The following is a 16,991-nucleotide window of genomic DNA, read 5'->3' on the forward strand; positions in this document are numbered from 1 at the left end:
CTCCAGGGGGTTTGTTTTACGACGGTGGTCCGCTTCAGTCGGCACTAACACAATTTGTGCTTCTCCCACTCGAGACGACGACCGCCAAGCAGAGACCTCCAAGCGGCTCAAGGAAAATTTGTGATCGGAGAAATCTGGATGCAAGGCGGGAAAGCCTTGAATACCCAAAGATATGACTAGGCAAGATTGGCGATCGAATCCCTTAGATTGGGGTGGCCGGGGTGTAACAGTCTAGCGACTGGTTCGTCGATTCAAAGAAATTCGATGGTAAGAAATTGGGAAATATGTGCTTGATGTTGACCTTGCAGATTCAATCTCTCGATTGATACATGCATGGGAAAGCCTGGTACGCATTGTCTGCAGGATTTTGTAGAATATCGGTAACACCTCTGCGGAGATTAGATCCGGACGACTGAAGATGGGAGTCCCAGCAGTGCAATTTCTTTTTTGAGCAAGTTGCAGTAGCACAAGCATCAAGGACCACTATTACAGCATTCAAGGGCTTTCTCATTCAAAGACCGGCAGGAGAGAAACGAAGGAGCAATGCCACGTATTAATTATGTCGGCTTCAGGCCAGCCCATCGCTTTGATCGATGCACGGTTGGTTGTTCAGGGAATTGAGAAACGAACAATGAAAATCACTGCATCAAACGATCCTCATCGGCTTTCCAGACGTCACTGGGCAGCAGGACGGTGAGGCATGTCTGGTTTGGCTTGGAGAATCACCAAAGAAATCGCGAAGTGAGGAAACCTGGTGCAGAGCTGTCACATCCACATGGCATGAGTTTACGATAACTTGAAGGATACAAGGACAGACGAGCACAGTACGGAGTACAAGGGTCCATACCAAGTCGATACACATCCGGATATTTACGATACCGGGTGCTCCCTACTGAGTACTGTGCAACAAATGACATTTTCTTCCCGGACAAACCAAATTCAGAATAAGAATCCTATCGGAAATGCAAGCAACCGGCAATCAACGTGCATGGATATCTCGAGCAGAGGTTGGGCAAACTGCTTCCGACGATACATGCGTAATGTAACCTCACCTCAATCCATACATTTACAACGTGTACGGAGGACGAAGCAGGATTGCGGGGATACATTGCGCAACGTCTGCCTCAACTTCATCGCCCGCCGAGATGATGTCATTCAAAGTACCATATTACGGATTGTGCTGTGCATACGGGGTACAGGACACCCATCCACGTTCTCTGTATCGTGTATGTATGTACGGAGTATACGGAGTACCTATGTATGAGGGTCCAGCCTGGAGAATACCTTTGTGAACTCCAATGCTCTGCTGGACAGCATTTTGGGTGTCATCATGACCGCTATTCTCGACGCACGGACGGAGTAACTCATTCGTAAATAAGGAGTACAGAGTACGTAGTACCTGATGGTAAAACTCCCGCCAACAAATCACCTCCCACGGAGCACAGCAGACAAAGATTGTCGGTCAATGCAGATCTGTCTTCGGGTTGAATAATTTACAATCATACTCGATTTACCGTTCTGTAATGTAAACATTGTTTACCAGCAGGGATTGTGCGCGGCCGCCTCCCCAATTTCCCGGTTCTTGGGTTCTTATTTTTTCTTAAACTGCCACTCTTTTTAGTTCAAACTGTAACTGATATATCTCCTTAGGTACTCCGTCCGTCCCAATCACCGGTACCTGTAGGCATGCGTATGTTGTCCCTGATACAGGATCCTAACCATCCACCCCAAGAGCCAAAATAAAGCACAGGCCAATAGGCTGGCCGGTTCGCCCGCTCATTTTCGCCTCGGACAGCGTCGCGTAGAATTCTGGACTGCTCATCAGATTTTTACTTTTGGACTATGGATGGAGGCTCTATGCTTCGACCATCCCTTTGTCAGATACCGGAGGCTGAGGGTTATCCTTTCCCGTAACCAACTTGAAGGATGTCGCGAAGCAGAATTTCAGAACCTTTAAATTCAGCTCCTTTCCCCTCCAACTCGGGCTCGCTCTTCTATTCTTTCATGTGTTTTGTCTTTCCATAACCTTTATCATTGTTTGGATTGTTTGATTGTCATTCTGTTAATGGTTTTGAGACATTGGCACAGTCAGTATACTCGTACATAATACGACACCATCGACTTCCCGGGGAGGCCTGCGTGCACTTCTCGTCTTGTTTCCAGCGGCCACTTGTGGATTATCTACTCTTTGCTTCGCAGCGCACTGGGTGGAATTCTTCGCCATCTTTCCTGAAATCTTCACGTACTCTTTGCTTCTCTCGCACACCCAGCCTTTTGCCAGTCACCCTGTTCGTTTATTTGACAGGGGCAACTCGGGGCTTAGAAATTTCTTAATCGAGGCACACAAATTCCCTCGATCTACGGAGTACACTCTTGCCATACCCATTTCCATGAAACATCAGCAAAGCATTTCCACAAGTCATTTTGCTTCCAGAAAGCGCATCTAGCCTCTCCGACGCCATTTTGACATCTTTTTTGTTTTTTTTTGGGCTTCGACCAGTTTGCTGGAACTGATTCCAGCCGCCCTGACCCTTCGGAAGTCTTAGCGTTAGTCTCGTGCACCAACCAAGTGGCTCAAAAACCACGAAACAGGCCCGCCTTCTGCCTCGAACCGTGATCCCGGATAAGCAAAGAAAAAGAAAACCCAACCAGTTCAGTCTCATACAAAATGGCCAACCCCCAGTGCTCTCATCAATGGGAAGTTGCTCAAGACCGAAATGGCATGATAACATGGAGATGCATGCAGTGCACTGATGGCCTACACCAGGCCATCTGGCGCTGTAAGATCTGCGGATTCACGAGATGCAACCCATGCTACCAGAAGTGGCAGCAGGGAAGATAAAAAACCCTTAGGTAAGTCCCTCAACTTCGCAAGCAAGCCCTTCCCAAAAGGTTCCCTTGTCTGTGGAGACTCGCTTCCTATGTATATACTAACTTCTCTCAAGCGTCTGAAGGGAAGTGGAGCGCGCGACACCCAGCCAATCCCTTGATCTCCATGTGCCGGTGCTACTGCAACATCCCTGTAAAACCAGCACCACAAATGACCCTCGATCAAGCCCAGATATTCGGGACCTGCGGATAGCCAAAATTGGCGGCTCGAGGACGGATTCTCGAGGGTTGTTTCATTATATTTCTCATTCCCATATTTTATCCCGCTGCCTGTGATTCACTTCTTGGTCTCATACTTGCCGTGTTTTGTGTGTGTCGTTTCGGGACCTAGTTTTCTTTTCTTTTCCCCCCTGGATCTGTTCTCGAAAACGACAAGTTCACCCCCTCTCCATTTCTGACTTGTCTGGTTGGAATGATTGATACCTTTCATGTAGCATTTCTTATTCCCCGTTTCGGCGTTTTGCATGCTCATTTATAGATTGCAGTCTTGCTCAGGCCTCCTGCTAAGTTTCCTTGATTACTTCTAATTTATTTTCTTTTTTTGTTCCCTTTAGGTTGGCGGAGTCCTACTTGACGTACACTTGGGCGGTTTGTTCCGTTGCTTTTTGCATTTGGCCTTGTGTGTTAGGATTGGGAGCTTCGTCAGGCCCGGGGAGGTACTTTGTTTAGGGACGTACGGTATGGTTTTTCGGCGGAGACTTGCGTGCTATGTCTTAGAACAACATGTGAGTAGTTAGATTGTGTCGAATAGGTATACAATACATTTATAATTTCGGACGCGTTGGCTCTGCTGAAGCCGCTTCTCGCGGATGTGGTTACCGTTCGAGATTACTTCCCTGTAGGCATACGGAGTACATCATACCGCGAAAGGCCCCCGAGTTCCAACGCATTTCTTGACAAAGCTTATCCGAGCCAGTTGACTAGTTAGTTTAGGAGTGATTATAAAGAAATTAAAGATTGATAGAGTCATACGTATGTGGCTGTCCTCGAAGCAACCACTAGTTAACTTCTAACTAATCCGCATTGCCTTGGACATGGTTGTTATTTCGTCCCTCTTTCTCTCCTGTAAATTCGTTCTTAGTCCTGAAATTACTACTGAGTACGGAGTACGGATCAAGTTAACTAAGGTATTGTTACGATAGTCGATCAACGCTCAAAACAGTCGTCTGATGGTTCTCAACTGGTTAACAGGAAGTAAGCAGAACGGCATATTCTTTCTGCATCCCGTCTGAACCGTGCAAAAAGCATATTGAAATGGACTGGGAATTACAGCAAGGATGCTGGCACAACTGCCTAGCATGACAGATGAGGGAGATGTGCAGTTTACATGAGCCAAAAATGGTCATTTGCAAACATGGCGCTTTCACATAGCTGGCACACCTTTCAGGTACGAATCCCACTTTTGCAGAGGTGAACTTTATCCTGTAAAAGCACCTGCACACTAGTACTCTATGGCTTTGGCTGAACCCGAATCCATGACATAAATATTGCCTCTAGGACTCCATACGATGGGGCTTTTGGGAGAAAGTTCGATAGGCTAAGAGACGTTGAGATGTTGTCTAGCGGACCGTTATACATTTGAAATTCCTGTCAAATAGTTTGCGGGACTAGCATCATTGATGTTTGATGCATTTGTAGCCTTGATTTGTTGCAAGCCCTGCTAGAGTTTCCCTAAACCCATAGTTAATTATGGGAGAGTTAAATAATAGCTCGAATCTTGTCCGAGATTTGTGGGCAAGCTTCTCTACCCGAAGGGATAACGTACGGGATTCACGCAATACATATTGTACTGAAGATCCGTAATGTCAAGGCGAGGAACCCTTGAAACCATGGCTTCCGTTGCAACGTACGTTGATCCCTGAGAGCTAGCTCGTTCCTGTCTCAAGAGTGTTGGAGTGCATTTGCGGTGAACTCGCGAGTTGTATGGCTTAAAAATCTCCGCCCGGGTTTAAAGGTACAAATTGACTTCTCACATCCATGTACGGCTGTTTTCTCTCTTGATGGATATTCGCACTGATGAACTTGTACTATGCCATTTGGCTTTTGAGAATTGCGGTTCAGAGCTGTGCGAGGTATTTAGTGAGATAAAATACATGCCAAAGCATACAAACAAGAATATTTAGTTAAAAGAGCGAAATCCCCGACCAGCTGACTTGATACTTAGATACATCGCCCCCATAACCGCGTCACCTTTCAGCCATCTTCCTCCTCATCTCGCTAAGGCTTCTTTGGGAGTTGAGACATAGCATAGTATTATAGCAACATGGACTCACCCAGAAACATCTATCGACAAGATGTCGATTTCCGAAGCCTCGCATTGGAGGACCCCGACTTCGCAAAGTTGTGAGTCCCGCCTCCATATTTTATCTCCCCCAGATATACCCCCCCCTCTTGGGCCAAACACAGCCAATGGAAATACAATCAGGCTGAACCTGTCTAGCCTCAAAGTCAACGGCCAATTGGACTTTAACGACCCCGGCGCTGTGAGGTACGATTTAATACCCCCACCCCCCCCCCCCCCCCGGCGTTCCCCATTTTATGCTCTCTCAACGAGACGTCCAAGCTGCTCGCGGCAACGCCTCCAGGGTATTTCCTTGTAACATGAAACAACCCCGACTAACTGGTTACCATCAGGCAGTTGACTAAAAGCCTGCTAAGGCGAGATTTCAAGTTGAATGTGGAGTTATCCGACGATCGGCTGTGTCCGCCAGTGCGTATATACGCTTCTTACTTATCCAAGATGAGCCCCCCTCTTCCGGCTAACAGCGTGATTTCGATATTAGGTCCCTAATCGGTATATATGGCCCTTTTGATTGGTAGACTAAAGTGGAAGGATTTAGATGAAGGGTTGGACTGAAGTATATCTCTAGCTTCAACTACGTCCTCTGGCTACAAGACTTAATTGATACAACGAACGATGATTACAGAGGCGGATATGATCCCGAAAGGGAGGTTATTGGATTAGATATGTATGGTCTTCTATGTTTTTATTGTTATTATACCTAACATTATGCTAATGCGGCTTGTTCTAGAGGAACGGGGGCCAGTTGCATATATCCATTGCTTGCATGTGCCCAGAGGCCGAAATGGATGTTTGTTGCCACGGGTATATTTCTGTCTCTGTGTCTCTTTTCTAGCACAGTTGTCGAATGTTTGCCGATACTGATCCGGGATTAGATATAAACGATAAAAATTTCCAGTACGCCCAAGAGAATGTGAAGAGAAATAATTTGCAATCTCGTATTCGTGTGGTTAAGACCACAGCAGAAGATCCCTTGATAGCTTTGGGGGATAAAGTGCCTTTTGAGAGGTGAGCAGCCGTTTTGAATTTTGTGGCGTCTCACTCAAACGTTCAGACTACAATTCACAATGTGTAATCCGCCGTTTTATGAATCCGAAGAGGAAATGCTTGCCTCGGCTAGTCTGAAGCACCGCCCACCTAATTCGGTATGTCAAGGAAAAACTATTGGTAATTTTGAAAGAATTTCCGCTAAAAAGGCTCCTATAGGCGTGTACCGGAGCACCAGTAGAAATGGTTACGGCGGGCGGGGAGGAAAGTTTCGTACAGAGAATAATTGACGAAAGCCTCAAACTTCGCAACAAAGTTCAATGGTACACATCAATGCTCGGGAAACTGAGCAGTGTCACAAAACTTATCGAGAAGCTGTTGGAAAGTGGTAACCAAAATTGGGCCGTCACGGAGTTCGTGCAGGGGTCGAAAACACGAAGATGGGCAATTGCCTGGTCGTGGAGAGATCTAAGGCCAACAATGGCTGTTGCCAGAAACATTTCCAGTATTCCAAAACACCTCCTCCCTTTTCCCTCTGAATTCACATTTCACCCGGAGTTCGAGTCAATCACGTTCCTCATCCACAAGATTGACGACGAAATGAAGTCTCTTCAAATGCTCTGGAGTTGGGATCAACATGTATCGCGAGGCCTTGGATTTGCAATGGAGAATGTTTGGTCCCGGCAGGCGCGAAGAAAGAGACAGCATCTTATAGTCGAAGGCCAAACGGCGGAAAGTTTATCCAAATCCATCGATGAGAGTAAGGCGGCCCTGGGATTTGCTGTCCTTGTGAAACAAACAGGAATAAAGAACGTAGACGTGATTGTGAGATGGATTAAGGGGTTCGACTCAGTCCTGTTCGAGAGCTTCTGTGGAATGCTAAAAGGAAAGTTGGAACCGCGATAAAAGTTGGCTAAATACGCTCTAGATCCTCTATCGATATGTCAAGGATCCAACTTGATGGCATGCAATGGCATGTGTCCTCTCGCCTATGTAAAGCTAATTCGTGGTGTTTGCTTGCATATAGCCAGGTAAATGATCGAATCTGTACAAAGTAGTGCTGGAATACATTCCAACATTCGATATCCATTATTCCTCATATTTTGGCCTTGTTCGGTTTTTGTCTCTCAATCAGCCCTGTCCGTGGATCAATCCCTTGGAACAGGGTGGCCCCCTTCTCCGGATCTAGCTTTCGCGAAGGATGTCGCCGTGGAACGTCAAGCAGTCCCCAAGTAATTGACCATTTATCATTGGTTTCATCCCAGGTCATTTTCGGCGTTAGAGTGCATACCTTCTTCCATATATTCTCCATGAATTTTCGGGTAATGTTATGAGGCCGGCCTTTTAGATACGTTGCAAACGTAGGGCCTTTTGGCGGGCCGTAGACGATGAACTCAGGTGTAAGCAGGGTATCTTGTTGGTGAGATGCTGGGGTTTTCCTCCGCTTAGGAGCGCTCCACGGTGCCTTCCCAGAAGCTAGGCCTTGAAGGACTTCCCATTCCTGCTCCGGTAGCATTGGAAGAACACTATTCATCAGCGATTGATGCCATTTCCTCCGGATATTCACACGACGTTTGAACGGTGTTGGCCTCCCCCAGCTGTTTGTCTTGGGAATAGGCGGTTCGAACACTTTCACGTTGCGTCGCAGTTTCAGCTCGGAAACTGCTTTCCGTCTGGATTGATCTCTTACCAGTGTTAGAAGGGCACTGGGAGGTTCCCAATCATCGTCGTAGGTTTCGATTTTTTTCTGATCTCCAAGCAATGGGCGCATGAGAAAGTTGCGTCGCTTTCCAATCCTGCCGTACGAGAGGAAGAGCACTCGTTGCAACGACTTTAGATATCCCTGATTGGCACGGTGGAGGAGCGACAAGAGCTTCCGGAATCGTCGGTGCCGATGCAGCTTCTGAATCGGCTTCAGGCCCCGTATTTTGTGCTCGGAGACGCTCTCTCGAAAGCCCGAGCGAATGTAGTTGTGCATGTAGCCTGAAGCGATCGGGTCGGGGAGATATGTGCATTCGCGCAGAAGGGACCGGTAGAGATGCCGCCATGGCGTGGAGCGGGTAGCTAGCACCGAAGGCACAGCCATTGGAGAAAACTCTCCTAGGCCTTGATGCTATTGTATTGGGTGCTGGGGGGGCAAGATCTGTGCCTGTTTCTCTGCTGTCTGTTCGAGAAGGTTGTTCACTTGCTTAGTCAAGCAACGCGAGGAGACGCGATAAAAAAATTGAGTTTCATGGGAAGTTTGCTTTTCGTCCCAATGCCCGGCTCGCGACCCCGCGTGACCCCAGGAGAGAGACAGGAAACAACCGCAAGCAGAATGTCATTGTGCACAGAGTTATTTATTTTTTCTGGAATAGTGCAATAATCTGGCACTGGTTTGCGTGTGTTTGGCTGTGAATGTTCACGTCCACCGGGCTAGCTTTTTGGAGAGTGACTGGGCAATCCATGGCAGAGTAACGTGACCACGCGGTTCTTCTTCATTTGAGCGTCAGCGTCGCGACAGCCTCCCGACTCGACAGCGGTGTGTGCCCTGGCTGTCTGCTGATGGACAATCATCAGCTCTTTTGCACATTATCTGCATCGGCATGCTTCCTACCTATGCTAACTGCTTACAGTTACTGATCCACATGAGTTGATCGCGGAATCTTCCTCTTTCTTTTTCCACCACCCTTTCATTCCCCGGCACTTTGATGGTGCACCCAGCCAATCGAAGGCCACTATTTCCTCTCCATTGGAACACATCGACCCAGAGTCAACTCTCTCTCCGCTCCATCCATGTCGGCTTCGCAGAGCAGTGTCGCTCCGCCAAATGGACCGCCCTTGTCGCGATCGCACCGAACATCCTTTAGTGCCTCTCAGCCTCCGGCCTCCGGCCCAGCCGCTTCGCCTCCTCCGCCAGCCTCGCAACAATCGAACATGTCCGTTAGTTTCTCGAACGGCGGTGGAGGCGGTAGGCTGATGGAAAGCCGCAGCTTCGGAGGCTATGGAGATAATAGTGGACATGGGCTCTATAACGGGAACTACAGACCTCAAATCTACACGGTTGGTTTTATCCTCTATGGGGGGTGTCGCAAGGCATCACTATTCGATAAACCGTGTTGATGGTGGCTAACCATGCTTTTTTTTTCATTTGCGACTTCGATTAGGCTGTTTACTCCAACGTCTCAGTTTATGAAATGGAAGTCAACGGCGTTGCGGTAATGCGACGACGGTCTGATTCGTGGTTGAATGCGACGCAGATCCTCAAAGTCGCAGGTGTTGTTAAGGCACGACGTACGAAAACCTTGGAAAAAGAGGTTGTGTCCGGCGAGCATGAGAAGGTTCAGGGCGGCTATGGAAAATATCAAGGTACCTGGGTTAGCTATCAGAGGGGGGTGGAGCTTTGCCGGCGATACCATGTGGAAGATCTTTTACGCCCGCTGCTTGAATATGACATGGGTCAGGATGGTGTAAGCCAAGCGGGACAGGGCGCGATCGACACTCCAACAAAAGAGCAAGCTATGGCGGCTCAGAGAAAACGACTCTACTATGGCATGGATAGCCAGGGCTCCTCGTCCCATGGCACGTTCTTCCAGAGTATTTCGCGCACAGCGGCCAGTGCTGTGAGTGCTATCAATAAGGCACGATTCGACTCTCCAGCCAGCCGAGGTCCCGATTCTCGACAACCTAGCGCGATGAGAAGGTCATCACAGATGAGTAGCCAAGAATCACACATTCCCCTTGGTAGCCAGCAGAGTATGTACAGCGTTGCGTCTGATAGTGGCTTCGCAAGCAACATGCAGCCTAGTCAGCGGAGCATGATAGATCATGGAGAAGAAACCCAAGAACCTCCGCGAAAACGAATGCGCTCGTGCTCGTCCTTACAACCACGGTCATTCAATGCTTCTATGAACGATCCGACGCCGACTGAGCCAAGTGAATCGTTCTACGAGCAGATTGAAGCCCAAACCGATGGTGCTAGCGATTATGCTCACGGCCTGAAACCTTTACCGGCGGCCACTACCCCAGAGAGATATCAGAAGATGAAGCTTATCATGACCCTATTTCTGGACAAACGCGCAAAGGATTTCTCTACTCATCCTGCCTTCCTTACGTTGTCTAGCGAAGATCTGGAAATCCCACTTGATGAATATCTTAACAGCGCCCTACACTGGGCTGCTATGCTTGCTCGTATGCCATTGCTCCACGCTCTGGTTGCCAAAGGAGTCAGCATACATCGACTTAACGCTGCCGGTGAGACGGCGCTTCAAAAGGCCGTCGGCACGAGAAACAATCTTGACTATCGGACATTTTCAAAACTCTTACAAGTGCTTGCTCCCACCATCGAAATAATTGACCATCATGGACGGACGGTCTTGCATCATATTGCGATGATGGCTGCAACAGGAGGTGATGGGCATGTTGCTGCAAAGCACTATTTGGAATGTCTCCTTGAATTTATAGTACGTCATGGAGGTCCCTCCAATAGCCAGCAAAGTACTGTGAACGGTGCCAATAATGTTTTGGGCCCCCAGAGCATGGAGATAATAGGTCTAGGGAGGTTCATGTCCGATATGGTAAACATCCAGGATGATAAAGGGGACACTGCATTAAATCTTGCTGGAAGGGCTCGCACTATTCTTGTTCCCCAGCTTCTGGAAGTTGGCGCAAGTCCTCATATACCTAACCACACTGGGCTTAGGCCCGCCGACTATGGAGTTGGTGTGGATATGGTTAATAGTGGTGGACAGGGCCAGCTGAACGGTGATGCAAACGATTCTTTCAGTAACCAACTCGCAAGAACAAAAAAGGATATTCTCAACTGTAAGTCCACTGCACTCTCCATGCACGTTTGAACTGTTGATTAACTTGGGTCACAGCCACTATTGTGCAGATAACCTCTGCCATCGAGGAATCCTTCAGTATGGTTGATAAAGATCTGTCCGATGACCTGAGCCAGAAGCAACAGGAGTTTGACCACTGGCACGCGAAGATACGCGAAAGCGCAAGACTTCGGCAAATAGAGCAAAACGAATTAGACGAGATAAAGCGAAGAGCCCGTGAACGCGTCGAACTTCAGAGACAGACACGGAACCTCGAACAATCGGCGGATGAGCTCGCTGCAACGTTAAAGGAAATGCAGGCCGTGGACGCGAGTGATGGAAATGCTGGTGGCAATTCGAAGAGAAAAGCTATATTTGATGCTGACAGGTTCTACGCGTTATTTCCTGACACGTTTGATCCTTCAAGCGAGCTCTCCGACGAACAAAAGTCGTACCTACTGGAGCAACCTTCGCCTGACCAACTCCAAACACTTCTCGAAGCCTACGAAGAACATAATAAAAGCATTAATGAAGAAATCGAGGTCCTCAAGTCTAAAAACGTTGTTCTTGGTGAACAGTACCGGCGCATGGTCATGGCGTGTACAGGATGGTCTGCTGAGCAAGTGGATGCGGCTGCGGAGGGGTTGATGGAGTGCGTGAAGGATTTGAATCAAGACCCTATGTCGGAAGAAATGGCGCTCGAGATTCTTATGCAGGACCGTGGCCAAGATTGGTGAAGTCATGCATGATCGTCTCATTCTGCTACTATTACCCCAGAAAATCAGAATCGACGTGCGACACGTCGGTGCTCGCCCGATTCTACGCGCGCGTGCACACACAGTATTTTTTTTTCGAGCTTTAAGTGCTTTGATATCCTGATTTGCTTTCTTCTCGTTTGTACGGCAATTACCTGTGAATAATTTTTTTTTTTTTTTGTGGTCTGCTTCTCCTCGATGCAAGTGCCTTTCTTTTGTGTCCGCAGGCTTGGTCTCCCTCCCTGCTGTTATGATGGAAACGAACATAAGTTTACTTTTGAGTGTCCGGTCTCTCCCATGCTGTTGGGCTAACTGTACGGGGTATTGAACAAAATAATTGAGTTGCTCAGGAACTCGTCGGCGTGTCAGGGCGAGAAGTGTATATACCTCATGCACGAAGTCCTATTCAACTAAATACTTGGGCTAAAAAACAGGCGCATCTTCGATCTAATTCTGAAAGTTAGCGATTTGCAGGCTGTTTAATCTATCGACGTTGAAGATACTATGTCCCGCGAATCTATGATGAAAAATGGTGATCAAGTTACTGCAAATTTTGTTCTCGATTGTGACAACACTGCAGCAGTGAGCAACCGAAAAAAAGTATGAAACATAACCATTTGACCGAATACCTCAGTTCACACATATCTTGGAAAAAGGCTCGTGCGAAACTGCGTAGGAAAACCTATGACTCCGACATGCTTATTCTGCTTGGTGCCCGCCGGGCAAGACGCGGTTGCGCAGAGAGGTCCACCGGAAAAGCTTGACTCCGAAGCCAAGAAACCAATCGTGGGCTCTGGTTGGCTCCTTGCTCTGGCTTGCGGCGGTTAGTCAGCCACTGGTGTGTCTTGGCGCTGCTGCACCGCCCGGTGCCCCAGCCACGAGAACGCCTGAAACACGAGCCGAGAAGCACCCCACCGAGGAAGGAGACACCCCGTGCGTGAGCGGGATGGACACTTGGGAAGGAGCAAGCTCCCTTCTCCTCCGCTTGGGAGCCACAATTCCACGCACCACGCGGGGAAAGGTGTCATCATCCACACCGGCGGGCGAGTGACTTGGTCCGCGTCTTAAGGTCTTCCCGCACTCATCCTAGAGCGACAACTTCAGACGTTGTTTTCGGTTTCTTTTGTTGAATACAACGTGTCCCTGTTTTATGTTTTATCTGACGTCGGTTGCTTGAAACATTCGTTCAACATGTCTGGCTACTATGGTGGTCCGCCACCGCCGCCGCCGCCGGGCCAGCAGGGATACAACCAACCGCCTCCCGGTTATGGCCAAGAGCAGTATGGCCAGCAGCCTCCATATGAGCAGTACGGCCAGTATCCGCAGAATCCGGGTGCTCAGGGATATTATGGCCAGCAGCAGCAGCCGCCGCCGCAGGTTAGTTACTTTCCCCCACAAGAAGGAATAGTTGGTTATCGTTAACACATCCCCGTTTCATGTAGCCGTACGGCGCCCATCCTCCCCCGCAACAGCCCGGCTACGACAACCGTGGCCAGATGTACAACGCGTATCCTCAGCAGGGAGGAGAAAATACGTCCTATTACAGCCAGCCGTATCCTGGAGGACAACAGGCGCCGTACGGTGGTGGCCCGCCTGGTCCTCCCGGCCCTCCCGGTGGTCCCGAAGGTGAGAAGGGGTTAGGTTCCACGCTTCTCGGGGGTGCAGCCGGTGGGTTCGCCGGCCACAAGCTGGGTGGCGGAACACTGGGGGCTCTGGGCGGCGCAGTTTTGGGTGCTGCTGGTGCGAATCTCGTTGGGCATGCTGCCAAGAAGTAAGTGTATCCAGTTTTCATAAAATGTTCTCCGGAAGCGTTGTTGGGAGATTCCCTGAGAGCCGGGCTAATTTCCTTTCTTTTCTTTTTTAACTTTTTTTTTTCTAGGCACAAAAAGAAGAAGAAGGACAAGCATAAGCACAAGCATAAGCATAAGCGAGGAGGGAGCAGCTCTAGTAGCTCAAGCAGCTCAAGCAGCTCGAGCAGTGACAGTGACTAGACTAACTGGTCTAGCTTATGGTTCTTTTCCTTTGTGGTTTGTTGCCCTCTCTTTGGCTTGGTCTCATTATTATTAACAACCGATTCCGGTTTGTCTGTATATGGATGTACATATGAACTTCTTCGTCCCTGTACCTACATTCCGCTCAATGTATCATGATTCTCGAACATTATCGCATTTTTGCTGGATAACCCGAAATTTAGCGAGCTGGCGCCACATGGTCATACATACGGACCCGCTTCTCGACCCTGCTGCCTGTACTTTGGCTTGATGCCCATTTTACTTTTGTACGGGAAGTTCTCGTTGCATGTGGAACATGAGATGTGGGCCGACCTAGCCATCAAAATCCGAACTGTGCTCTACCGTTGGGCCGATGTTTCCCAGGGTATCACGGCGCTATTCTTATGTCTATCCAGCATTGTTTCAGCGGACCCGTGAGCTAGGATCGCGATGACATTGGGCTCCTCCAGCTTGGTTAGTGGTTGACAGCCTGAGATCTAAAAGGTACTGCACAGCACCCACAACTAGAACTTATTCTCCTACAACTAACTTTCGATATATTTTACCGCCATGACCATTGATTCGCAAGTCGCTGGGCCGTTGGAAGGTATACATACGAAAAAGACTGCGACGCGCGTACCTTCTATAATAACTTCTTCCAAATACTCTGGAGCCCATGGTGGGAGGTTCCCAAGGTGCGCGCGAGGATCCCTGTAAGCTTCTAAACGGATAACCCGAAAGCTGCATGACGGACGATCAGAGCGACAATCTCATCAGGCGGTGGATCTCCCCGATAATTTTACCTTGGGTTTGTTTGTGCGTGGCAGTGCATCAACGGCTTCTTCCTTTCTGCACCCTTACGACTGTTTTTCCTTTTTTTTCCTTTTTTTTTTTTTTTTCTCCCTGCCATGCCCCGCGAGCTTTGTGTGTATGCAGCGACAAGAAAGTTTGGATGGACGGTGATTTGTTTGCATCGCGCTCGTCTCCTATTGTGTCTTGGCACGCTCCGATTGACCAGAGAGTTAGCGTCCGACGAGCTTGGCGGACCGCCAAGACTCAGCCGCCGCCCCAATCGCTCGACTTTCCGATAGAATGGCGGAAAGCAGAAGGGATCATCATTCTCAGCGACGCCTGGCCACCATTAAGCTTAACACTTTGAAGGATGATGATGAATTTCGGCCCTGAAGGGTATTCAGGGATACCCCAGGCGGTGAATGGGACGCGTGCATGAATGGGGCTTTATGGGATCTTAAAAAGGGGGGGGGGGGGGGGCGGACCGAAGCCTTATGATAGCTTCTGGCAAAAATTTTTTTCTAGCACCATAAGGAGTCCTTTGTCCCCTCACCATAATGGACGGCAGAGAAGGCATCAGCACTTCCATCCCAGCTTTGTTATGGAAATAGAGGCCAAGAATTGTCCCAAAGCTGCCGGCGCTGGCGGTGTCACCTTACGATATTCCTTCTCTTATGGATCGGCCTGCAACCAGTCTCGCGAACTCTGATAAGCTCGCGGCGGAGGAACCCAGTTTTTTTTTTTGCCCAGGGCTTGGCCGCTTGAAGACATCCACAAAAACAGAGCAAGACTTAACTCGAAACAGCGACGCCCTACCAATAAGCTTCCGGCATTGGCATGTCTGTGCGGGCCCTCGACGGTTGGGTCCGCCGCTGCTCATTTTCGAGACAGCCTCGTGGGTCATATGGAGCAGTTGGCTGATGCGCACACCAAAACACAGATTGTTTTCTTGACCGGGAAAACTCTCTAGGCAAGGTAATGGACGGTGATTATGTTCCCAGTCCCTGCAGGGGGGAAACAATAGCGAGAAACGATGCCGCGACATCGGTCACATATATATATATATATATATATATATAAATTAGACTCGGGCGACCACAGTCGAACCATCTCAGCCTGATCGTCAATGATCTCTGAGCACCACCGCAGGAGCTGAAGAATGTCTTTCGAAAAAAACTTTATTACCTTTGACCAACCTCCGCCATCCTCAACCACGGACAGGCCGCCTGGAGATGTTGAGCGTGGTGTGTCAAGAGCCCTTGGGGCCACAGACGAACTGCCTGCAATCTCTGCCTATTCTTCCTTTACTGCAGTTGACGATTTGGAGTCCGTATCGGATTTCTCGATACGAACAAGAGCCGCACGATACTTCCAGGAGCAAGTCGATACCGAAAGAAGCGATCTTCTCCTTATTGCTTGCTCGTTTATCTCCGGGGTAATTGACAGCGCAGCCTTCAATGCTTGGGGAAGCTTTGCCAGCATGCAGACTGGTATGGTCTTCCTCCCCAAGATCCGTCATTTATTCATTCCTCCACAACATCGGAAGGTGCATGGTTGGATGTAGCCTGGCTCCTTGGATGGTATTCTCACCTTTGCACTGTACATCGCAGGGAATGTCGTGTTTCTCGCCCTCGGAGTATCTGGACAGCCACCCGAACCGCGATTTCGATGGGCTAAATCGCTCATCGCAATCGCAACGTTCATATCCGCAGTCCTATTCTTCACGCATGCCTCGAGACTCCTCGGTCCGCTTCGCCGCTCGACCCTGCTCGCATCCTTCATGCTTCAGACCGGCAGCATACTAGCATCCAGCATCCTCGTGGAGACGGGGATAATCGACTCCGAGATCTCATCCTCAATCCATGGCGTCCACTGGCTTCAAATGGTCCCGATTACCCTCCTCGCGTTCCAGGCTGCCGGCCAAATCGTGACGTCGCGCATGGTGCAAGTCGAAGAAATACCCACGGTGGTGCTGACGACGGTCCTTGCGGATCTATTTATCGATCCTCGCCTGCTCGCGAAGACGAATCTAGTGCGGAACCGCCGTGGAGCTACGGTGTTGGCGTTGTTCGGCGGTGCGATGCTGTCCGGCGCGCTGACCAAGGCCATAGGTTTGTCCTGTTCATTGTGGCTGGCGGCGGGGATAAAGGGCGTTATAACCATCTGCTGGGCCTTGTGGAGGCCAAAGGCTAATGTGGCTGGGTCCAGGAGGTGTTGGCCTTGATGTTGGTGTTAGTCTCGGGTGCCTTTTTTTTCTTTCTTTTCTTTTCTTTTCTTTTCTTTTCTTTTTTTTTTTAAAAAAACCATGGCACCGTTGGTGCTTTCAGCTTAAAAATCTCAGGATGGCATTTGGACATGCGACTTTCGGCGTTTTAATATGTAGGATATGCATTGCACGGTTCGGGCATCTTTTTGTAACGTTTGCTCTAATGTATTTCCGTTTATGAGCTCAACATGACGAAGCGATGCGTTC

At 49.0% G+C, this 16,991-nt stretch overlaps 8 protein-coding genes across 8 annotated transcripts; 7 read left to right on the forward strand and 1 right to left on the reverse strand.

Moving 5' to 3' along the window:
- Positions 1-559: 559 nt before the first annotated feature.
- On the forward strand, positions 560-1,488 carry CIMG_11551 (uncharacterized protein; the record flags this gene model as incomplete). Its single annotated transcript, XM_012358496.1, has 3 exons — positions 560-693; positions 826-1,226; positions 1,397-1,488. The coding sequence occupies 3 exons, from the start codon at positions 560-562 to the stop codon at positions 1,486-1,488; spliced, it is 627 nt and encodes a 208-aa protein (XP_012213919.1).
- A 442-nt stretch (positions 1,489-1,930) lies between these two features.
- On the forward strand, positions 1,931-3,159 carry CIMG_11552 (uncharacterized protein). Its single transcript, XM_012358497.1, has 2 exons — positions 1,931-2,853; positions 2,946-3,159. Exons 1-2 carry the CDS (start codon positions 2,754-2,756, stop codon positions 3,080-3,082), a joined length of 237 nt encoding a protein of 78 aa, XP_012213920.1. The 5' UTR covers positions 1,931-2,753; the 3' UTR covers positions 3,083-3,159.
- Positions 3,160-4,634: 1,475 nt separating this feature from the next.
- CIMG_05470 (23S rRNA (-N6)-methyltransferase) lies at positions 4,635-7,342 on the forward strand. Its single transcript, XM_001246028.2, has 10 exons — positions 4,635-4,843; positions 5,054-5,232; positions 5,330-5,377; positions 5,524-5,599; positions 5,673-5,683; positions 5,760-5,858; positions 5,922-5,995; positions 6,067-6,199; positions 6,246-6,336; positions 6,398-7,342. The coding sequence occupies exons 2-10, from the start codon at positions 5,153-5,155 to the stop codon at positions 7,082-7,084; spliced, it is 1,299 nt and encodes a 432-aa protein (XP_001246029.2). The 5' UTR covers positions 4,635-4,843; positions 5,054-5,152; the 3' UTR covers positions 7,085-7,342.
- CIMG_05471 (uncharacterized protein) lies at positions 7,121-8,306 on the reverse strand. The gene has a single exon (XM_001246029.2). It carries the CDS (start codon positions 8,262-8,264, stop codon positions 7,275-7,277), a length of 990 nt encoding a protein of 329 aa, XP_001246030.1. The 5' UTR covers positions 8,265-8,306; the 3' UTR covers positions 7,121-7,274.
- A 220-nt stretch (positions 8,307-8,526) lies between these two features.
- On the forward strand, positions 8,527-12,273 carry CIMG_05472 (APSES transcription factor). The gene is made up of 3 exons (XM_001246030.2): positions 8,527-9,220; positions 9,325-10,981; positions 11,038-12,273. The coding sequence occupies exons 1-3, from the start codon at positions 8,954-8,956 to the stop codon at positions 11,715-11,717; spliced, it is 2,604 nt and encodes an 867-aa protein (XP_001246031.2). The 5' UTR covers positions 8,527-8,953; the 3' UTR covers positions 11,718-12,273.
- A 384-nt stretch (positions 12,274-12,657) lies between these two features.
- CIMG_05474 (uncharacterized protein) lies at positions 12,658-13,898 on the forward strand. The gene is made up of 3 exons (XM_001246032.2): positions 12,658-13,112; positions 13,178-13,506; positions 13,615-13,898. The coding sequence occupies exons 1-3, from the start codon at positions 12,927-12,929 to the stop codon at positions 13,724-13,726; spliced, it is 627 nt and encodes a 208-aa protein (XP_001246033.1). The 5' UTR covers positions 12,658-12,926; the 3' UTR covers positions 13,727-13,898.
- Positions 13,899-14,296: 398 nt separating this feature from the next.
- CIMG_11553 (uncharacterized protein) lies at positions 14,297-14,885 on the forward strand (the record flags this gene model as incomplete). The annotated part of the gene is made up of 2 exons (XM_012358498.1): positions 14,297-14,439; positions 14,663-14,885. The coding sequence occupies 2 exons, from the start codon at positions 14,297-14,299 to the stop codon at positions 14,883-14,885; spliced, it is 366 nt and encodes a 121-aa protein (XP_012213921.1).
- A 792-nt stretch (positions 14,886-15,677) lies between these two features.
- CIMG_05475 (uncharacterized protein) lies at positions 15,678-16,973 on the forward strand (the record flags this gene model as incomplete). Its single annotated transcript, XM_001246033.2, has 2 exons — positions 15,678-16,071; positions 16,129-16,973. 2 exons carry the CDS (start codon positions 15,678-15,680, stop codon positions 16,740-16,742), a joined length of 1,008 nt encoding a protein of 335 aa, XP_001246034.2. The 3' UTR covers positions 16,743-16,973.
- Between the last annotated feature and the right edge of the window lie 18 nt (positions 16,974-16,991).

This window comes from Coccidioides immitis (assembly GCF_000149335.2).
Source record: "Coccidioides immitis RS genomic scaffold supercont3.4, whole genome shotgun sequence".
Classification (NCBI taxonomy): domain Eukaryota; kingdom Fungi; phylum Ascomycota; class Eurotiomycetes; order Onygenales; family Onygenaceae; genus Coccidioides; species Coccidioides immitis.